Consider the following 9,211-nt stretch of genomic DNA (forward strand, 5'->3'; position numbering starts at 1 on the left):
CTATAATATGGGACACAATTTATAGGCAAATTTAGTCAATTTTCGGTTTAACGAAATTTCACTATAACGAAAATATAATTACAGTACCTCGTCAAGTTCGTTATACTAGCATTTCACTGTAGTAATAACGAAGGGACGAAAAAGTACACGTGTTTGTTTTGTTTCCAGTTAGATGGCTTGAGGAGATGGGGCCTTGCACGCCAGGTTTCAGGTTTTCAGGGGAGACCAAACAAGCCAGTTGATACGTGTTACTCATTTTGGCTAGGTGCTGTACTGAAGGTAAGCTGAATAGAATTATTTTGTGACTTAAGTTGCAATATTAATGGGTAAATAATAATACAATTATTCGTACAAATAATCAATGCTTATGTTTAATACTGAATCTTATTTACCTTGCACTGAAGAAATAGCATTTGAATGTGTCAATATTTAAAATGCTGAGCAGATGGATTACCAGGATGTGTGACTAGTAATACAGGGAATACCAGTTATCGGCTGAACCCATGCATAGCCTACTCCCATTATGTGCTTCAACTACAGGAAAATGTTCCTGAAATTACAACACTCAGCACTGATTTATATATATATATATATATATATATATATATATATATAGTTACAGCAAATGAAAATTCATTGTCTTCTTCTTCTCCTTTCCTTCAAGTATTAGGCCAAATGGCCTGTTACGATCTCACAGTTGAATTTTCAATCCAGCGCTTCTTTGGACGACCGAGAGATCTCTTCCCGTTTGGACGATAGTGGAGCATGACTTTTGGGATTCTATCTCTATGCATGCGATGCAGATGATTTATCCAGTTGTTCTGATAATGTTTTACGTGATTAATTACAGGTTCTAGTTGTAATTCTTCCATTACATCTTCATTGCGTTTCTGATACCATTTCGTATATCCCGCTGTATATCTCATAAATTTAATTTGATTAGCCGTTATTCTGCTTTCGTCTTTCTTCCTCAATGTCCATGTCTCACTGCCGTAACAAAGTACAGATCTCGCCAAGGTCTTGTAAAGGCGAATTCTAGTATGCCTTTGTAATGGTGTTAATTATTCCCATTGTTTTGGTGTATTTAGAAATTTTCTGTGAAATGTCTACTTCATCGAAAAAAGATAATTTGTATCCGAGATATGTAAAATAATTTCTCCTTTCTAATATTTTTGAATCTAAACATATTTTGATAGGCACAGGGTATTTTCCGCAGAAGGCCATAATTTTAGTTTTTTCCTTATTGATTTTCATATCATATTTAATTCCAATTTTGTTAAAATTAAAAATTGAACGTTGTAATTCATCTTCTGAGGATGCCACCAGAGCTAAATCGTCTGCAAAAAGTAATGAACCTAGTTGTAAATGTCTATTGAGTTGTATATATCCATGAGGCAATTGTTTCCATTCTCTAATTATTTGATTCATATATATAATAAATAGCAACGGTGAAAGGCCGCAGCCTTGTCTTACTCCTGTATGAATTTCTGTCCAATGCGATAATTTATTGTCACACCTTACTGCAGTGGTGGCCGAAGGCCATTCTGTCAAGTGGGGCACAACCTTAATGATGAACCCTGAAAATTAAAAACATATAAAACCAATTTATGTGCACTAACCTTTCTAATTTTTATAGATGAGCTCCATTTTTCGGTTCTTTCTGCGAGCAAAAACCTCTATAACTCTATTGTTGAAGTTCGGAATAGAATGTACCATCTTTCTCTCAATTGAGAGCACTGCTACGCCCAGAGGCAAGTTAAATGGAATTCTAAGTGTAATTCACAGAAATGCGCTGATTCTCACTCGTTCGTACTCACAGATCACGCAACTGCCTGCCTTCTTACTACCGCAGCACTAGACTTGGGGAAACTCAGTTGAAAACTGTAGTGTGCACTGAAGGCGGCAAAACGCCCGCCAAGATTCTCTATTGTCAGTGACAAAGCTTTTTGAGAACTGCCAACTTCATGTATTGTAATGTAAACTTTCTTTTTTGGATAGGAGGGAAGCATAAACATTTACAGGGAGCATTAACAACATAACTGTGACAAATGAATATATACATACATACATACACACGTGATTGATACAATGAGTCGACCTTCTAAATTAGTAAACTTACATTTTAACGTTTTTCATGTCAAGTTTAGCTTTAAAATGTCGTCTGCTTGTTGTGTACCTCAATTTTCGATGCCCGTGCGTCCTACTTTAAATGGTTCAAACCTACCCGCGCGAACGACAGTCTCTGTTTTCTCTAAGAAAGCAGGTTGGCTCGTTTTTCCCTCTTATGAGGGAGAAAGCAAAGATCACGCGGCGACGAGTAACGTTGGCAGTAGAAATACCCCCAGGCACTGTGACGTGAACCCACGCTAGCACCCCAAACAAAGAAGAGCTTAGTGACGTCAGCTTCGAGAGGGGTATATAAGAAGGCCCAGCGGCCGAGAGCGGCAGACTGGTCAGACGGGGGTTAGCTAGCAGCTGCCCTCGTCCAGTGCTCACTCCTCTCGCTTAGGCGCAGAGACTTGCCTTTTGTTCGGACGTGTCTACACACGGCCACCACCCCAGGAACAGGGAGCCAGCCGCGCCCCTGTCTCCTGTATTCTTTCCTACACCAGCCGAATCTTCTTCACTTCTTACGTACTTATTTTCTTCTCGTCTCGCCCCAGGCCTTATCAGCACCTCCAACCCACACACTTCTCTCCCCTGATCACCCTTATCTCTCACCACCCTGACTTCGACTCCCCGCTTGTTCAATTAAACACAACCATCTCCCCAGAATCCCCCCCCCCCTCTAGTGTCGGTAAGTCGCATAGTACGCTGTGTTGATCCTCCGAACGCTAGGGGCCACCATTCCTCCCCCTCTTGGAGTCGGTAAGTCGCATAGTACGCTGTGTTGATCCTCCGAATCCAAAGGGGTGTGTTCTCGAACGTCGATAAGTCGCACAGTACGCTGTGTTTGATCCTTCGACCTAGAGAATCAACCATCATCCCGATTCCATCTCTCTCGTTATCCTGCCCACCCCACAACACACATGAAAGCAAGCCGATTTTCCCCAGGCACTCTCGTTACCCCTACCTCCCTTTCATTCAAGTCGTACTTTACTATCACCCCTCATAACTCTCCTCGCATCGAAGCCTCAGGACGAATTTCTAAACTATCAATTTCTATCACGACTCTCCCGTTACCCCTACCACAGGACTAGGAGGGAACTACAATTATACTTTCTTTGTTAGCTATTTCTGTAATAAACAAATGTTAATTTAAAAACAGTCTTTCCTTTAAACTTCACCACAGTTTCTTATCATCACCCCACCCACAAGCGACAGCCATCTTGTCACGTCACTCCCGTTTCCCCTCCCCACCTCGACAACACGTCGGAGAGCGAAACGACCAGGAGTCCGGCGTACGACATGCTATACAGCTAGTATCAACACCCCTAAAAATGGCACGCAGCTAATTGGACTGTTCCTAAACTAAAGAGGCTTGGTGGGCACGGCAAATACAGTGCCCAAAGCACACAAAGAGCTCCGCCTTCCTACAACTCACACCCCCATCCCTTCCTCGTCCATCGCTGGGCACGAGAAGAGATAGCCCATTTTATTACCTGTTCAGAAAACTTGGGTTTCATAGACTACTACAGATTCTGAAAACATTAGTAGCAATGAAAATGTGAAACTCTTTAAGTTATTATTTCATAATGCAATTAAATTGTATTATAATATAGTCATAATATGATAATAAAAATCACTGGGAGGGCACGTGCCCATGTGCCCCTTAATAAAAGCCGTCTCTGCCTTACTGCAATTAGATTTGTTTTATAGATATTATATACGTTTGCTATAAGTTGTTGTGGAACATGGTCTGTGGCTAATACATTTAATAATTTATTTCTGCTCACCCTATCAAATTCTTTGTTCTGCACTAATTCTCTGAACCATGAGTCAAACAGCACATCCTGCAGAGAAGTAAAATCTGAATGTTAACATTTCATTGACTGATGAGTCCCTTGCAATTGACATGATTATTGTTGGCCTTGAGCAGACCATGTTTCGGTGTGCACAGCTACCTGATGCTGGGATGGTGCTAAACAAATGGATGGCACAACACACAATGCCTGGAAGCAGGGGCGATTTCTCAGGGCATGCTATCTTGCTGCACAAGCCCAATATTTTCGTAGAATGTGTATTTTTCAAAATGGGATTACGTACATTAAAATTTATTTTGATTTTTGGAATATTGTATAGGCGTAATACCATCCGCAGGTTGCACACCGCAATTATCGCAATGCTTGCTCGTTTCTCAGAGCTACAGGAAAGACGTAGAACTAGCGAGAATATGATGCGCACGCAAGTGCCTTCCTCCTTAGTCCGTCCTAGGCGCACATGCATCTGTTATGTATTGTTTGAAGCTCTGGTCCGAGAGCTACACCAACGACTATTTAACATTACACAGAGCAGTAATGTGATTTGCGAATGCAATGTAATTGTATGAGCGAAATGCATGTGTTAGCTGCTGCATGTATTATTAATTCTTAAACACTAATTTGAAGTATTGCAATGAGTTCGGAATTGTGTGTTATTGAAACCTTATTATTAAATCCATTTTCCCGATGGACTATTCAAGAGAAGACAGACATTATAGAGAATATGTGTGTTCGTTCAGTGCAGCCCAATACAACAATATGCATTGGTTGGCAGGGTCGAAAAAACTAAATAAACTGTTTTGTTGGCCATGTTTGTTATATCATATCGAACTTCTACATCTGATAAGCGAATATGACCCATGACTCATAATGATTTCATAATTATAAAATAAATTATTTATGTGGGTCTGATTATTTTTATTAATTATGAATTATTATATCCTCCCATCTTCCTCTATGAATAAAAGAGCAAGCCTAACTTTCGTGACTAGCATTCGCCCCTGCCTGGAAGTCAGCAGTTCACGAGATCTTCAATTTGCCTGTGGTGCATAGCATATGAGACACTGTGTATGTAGTTGCTTTTATGTTTGGCGCAGATCCTTGGTGTGTTTGAAATGGTGGACTACCAGCAGAACAAGAATTACATCCTTTCAACGCAAGATCCTATTGTTGGTGGCTTATCGAAGTGGATTGATACTACACCTGATCCCATGCACACATACATGGGTGAGTTATGAGTGCAGTATTGTTTTACAGTAGCTTGCAGATCAATCTGAACAAGCCATGCTGAGTACATTAAACTACAAGTACAGGATAAAATGAATATTCAGTATACCACAGTGAAACATTATTCAGAAAATGTGTAAAAGGTACATAATTGTGGATAATTTTATTATATGATCGTAATATATTTTCACTTAAGGGGAGAGGATGTTATTTTTTAAAACTTTTTCCTGTTTGGTGTAAAATATTAATTTTTTGTATGTAGAGAGCTCATTATTTGGGGGCCCAAATTTGAAAAAAAAAAAATATGTCCAATGCAGGATTGTACTAAAACCGATATATCTAAACCGTTTTTAAAGATAGATTCGAACTTTTTTTTTTTGCAATGTATTTGCAAAAGCATGTTCTACAAACTGTCTGTAACAGAATTTTGATATTAGTCAATACGTTTGTAAAATAAACAATTAAAATTTAATAACAATTTTCTGATTTCGTTTCTTGCAAACAAACGGACGTATTTTTAAAATGAAATCAATTAACAAAATTCTGTTACAGAGAAACGTTTCCTAATAGTCTAAAGAATGTGTGTTCTAAATTTCATGCATGTATCTTTAATAGTTCAGAAATTATATCCATTTTTGTCTGGCAATGTAGCAAAAAAAATGAAGTTATTGGAAACCAATAAAAGTGGGCGAGTGATTTAAAAATCCATAGCGCAGGAAGTTTAAAAATGACGTTTCAAGATCCGATAAGGGCATAAATACCCACAAAATGTTATGCAATGCATTCCAAACATATCAAAGAGTATTTTAAAGAAAAAAAAATTTTTTTTTTGAAAATTTAATTTACCGGAAACAACAATAAAAGTGGGTGAGTGATTTAAAAAATCCATAACGCAGGAAGTTTAAAAATGGCGACCCAACATCTGATAAGGGCACAAATACCCACAAAATGTTATGCTATGCATTCCACACATCACAGAGTATTTTAAAGAAATTTTTTTTTTTTTTTAATTTACTCATTTTTCACCAAAAAATACCATCCTCTCCCCTTAAACAGTGATTATTTCTGTGTTTGTTCAGTTTCAGAAACATCATTTTAATGCTTCATAGCAATAAATTGACAAAGAAGTTTGATTTTCGTACATTTTCGTCATCGTCGTCACCGCATGGAATATGTTTTCATTATGTTACATTATTTTACATAGTCTGTGGTACAAATTATTAATACTACATGCAATTTCTAGCATCCCAATATAATTTACAAATGTTACCTTGACTTTGTGTCTCAGTGAAACGTACAACAGAGTTCGTATAGGTCAGTTTCTGTCAGATGCGTTTCCAATTCACTGCGGGCTAAAACAAGGAGATGCACTATCACCTTTACTTTTTAACTTTGCTCTAGAGTATGCCATTAGGAAAGTCCAGGATAACAGAGAGGGTTTGGAATTGAACGGGTTACATCAGCTGCTTGTCTATGCGGATGACGTGAATATGTTAGGAGAAAATCCACAAACGATTAGGGAAAACAAGGGAATTTTACTGAAAGCAAGTAAAGAGATAGGTTTGGAAGTAAATCCCGAAAAGACAAAGTATATGATTATGTCTCGTGACGAGAATATTGTACGAAATGGAAATATAAAAATTGGAGATTTATCTTTTGAAGAGGTGGAGAAGTTCAAATATCTGGGAGCAACAGTAACAAATGATAAATTATATTCGGGAGGAAATTAAACACAGAATAAATATGGGAAATGCCTGTTATTATTCGGTTGAGAAGCTTTTATCATCCAGTCTGCTGTCAAAAAATCTAAAAGTTACAATTTATAAAACAGTTATATTGCAGGTTGTTCTTTATGGTTGTGAAACTTGGACTGTCACTTTGAGAGAGGAACATAGGTTAAGGGTGTTTGAGAATAAGGTTCTTAGGAAAATATTTGGGGCTAAGAATGGAGAAAGTTACACAACACAGAACTGCACGCATTGTATTCTTCACCTGACATAATTAGGAACATTAAATCCAGACGTTTGAGATGGGCAGGGCATGTAGCATGTATGGACGAATCCAGAAATGCATATGTATGTATGTATTCACCTGCACCCGGTGGCAGTGGTAACTAATTACACTCAATAATGACAATAATAAACTTATTTATTAAAAATGCAGATAATTAATACAAATAATTAATACTAACAATAATTTATATCCTAAATTAAATTAAGCACGATCACTTAAAATAACATTTAAAATAAATCTAATTTGTATCTTAAATCTAAGTTCGAACTAAAACCCACGAGTATGATATGTTCATATCTGCACAAGTACCTTTCCACATTAAACTCATTTCGCTGTCAACTCACTCACTGCACTGGAACTACGACACATTTCACTGATTCTAGCCTGATTTCACTAACACTTCAAAAACATTTCACTGTTCAAATACTTTGCACTGCCACTATAAACTATAAAGCTTCCCTGACAGGAACACGTTTCACTGACACAACACACTTCACTGACAACATAATTCTTCATTGATACAACACTTCAATAACAAAATATCATTTACATCCTTTACATACTGTGTATAATTACCGTCTATTAGTAAAGTCCTTAAGCCTATTTTTAAATACATTTTTGGTTGTTGGTAAAGCCTTTAGTAAGTCTGCAGGTAAAGCATTCCAGTCCCTGATAGTACGATTGAGAAAAGAAAACTTTCCAGTGTCCGTCCTCTGTCTTCTTTCCCTCAATTTATATGAGTGGTCGTTCCTTGAAGAGTAATTTGGCGGCTGCAACCTATTTTTTATTTCTCTCCAGGCAGGCTCACCTCTGTATGTTTTGAACAGTGCGCATAATCGAATTCGCGTTCTCCGGTCCGTGAGTGTGTCCCATTTTAATGGTGAATTTTTCTGACAACACTTGAGAGCTCGTTATAGAGTGTTAGTTGGGAGGCCGGAGGGAAAAAGACCTTTAGGGAGGCCGAGACGTAGATGGGAAGATAATATTAAAATGGATTTGCGGAAGGTGGGATATGATGATAGAGAATGGATTAATCTTGCTAAGGATTGGGGCGAATGGCGGGCTTATGTGAGGGCGGCAATGAACCTCCGGGTTCCTTAAAAGCCAGTAAGTAAGTACCTTGACTTTGGGAGCATACAGAGTATGTTTAAAGGTGGTTTGAATTCATTGTAGCACCGTTATTGCAAGTAGGGCATCCATCTGATTGAAGTATGCCTATTCTATTTAAGTGTGCAGCCAGGCAGTCAGGACCTGTTTTTAGTCTGAAGTGAGCCACAGCTTCTTTTCTTGGTTTATTACTTAGTGATTTCCATCTATGAGGATATGATCACATATCACCATTCTTCGCAAGTCTTTCGTGGCTCCGACTTAAAGAACGCAGAACTTTACACTCTTTGTCTTTACTCTCTCGAATTCTGCACACCTCAACACCAAATTACCTTTCGTCTCGTTTCTCTTATCTATACTCTAACCACAACGTAAATACCAGATCACTTATCTGTGGCACGCTAAACCTCTTCATAGAACATCTTGTTATTCATCATCTTTTACAGTATCCACCTCGCGTCAATGGAATTCCTTGCCACATAGTATTAGGGGCTGCAAGACAATAAACACCTTTAAAAACAGCTTAAAAGATAAGCTTCTTAGCATTTCACTCCAACCATACTGACTTAAACGATCACTGTCTACATTGTTACTCTTTCCTTTAGACATCATCCTGATAGTGCTGTATTTTCAAAATTGTCTCATAATAATCTGTTTCTATTATCTAGTATTATTTGAAATATATTAACATTCTATGTATTTTAGCTTAATTCTGCTACACAGTTTATTCAGTGTTTAATTAATAGTTCATAGTATTTTGTTGTTTAATTCGTAAATAACTCTCAACTAAATCAAATTGTTGAATTCTTTGTAAGTTCATGCATATGTATATATACTTTTTGCTGGTTGAGTGGAAGAGAAGGTTATTATTATTATTATTATTATTATTATTTTTATTATTATTATTATTATTATCTTGTATGCTTTCCCATCTTTTCCCTTTC

General features: G+C 37.6%; 1 protein-coding gene across 1 annotated transcript in view; it reads left to right on the plus strand.

Moving 5' to 3' along the window:
- betaggt-I (geranylgeranyl transferase type-1 subunit beta) overlaps positions 1-9,211 on the plus strand; it is a 39,187-nt gene that overhangs the window by 8,088 nt on the left and 21,888 nt on the right. Inside the window, exons 5-6 of the mRNA XM_069838670.1 lie at positions 169-279; positions 5,018-5,147. Of these exons, the coding sequence (XP_069694771.1) occupies positions 169-279; positions 5,018-5,147 (241 nt within the window). The remainder of the gene's footprint in view (positions 1-168; positions 280-5,017; positions 5,148-9,211) is intronic.

This window comes from Periplaneta americana, chromosome 1 (assembly GCF_040183065.1).
Source record: "Periplaneta americana isolate PAMFEO1 chromosome 1, P.americana_PAMFEO1_priV1, whole genome shotgun sequence".
NCBI classification, from domain to species: domain Eukaryota; kingdom Metazoa; phylum Arthropoda; class Insecta; order Blattodea; family Blattidae; genus Periplaneta; species Periplaneta americana.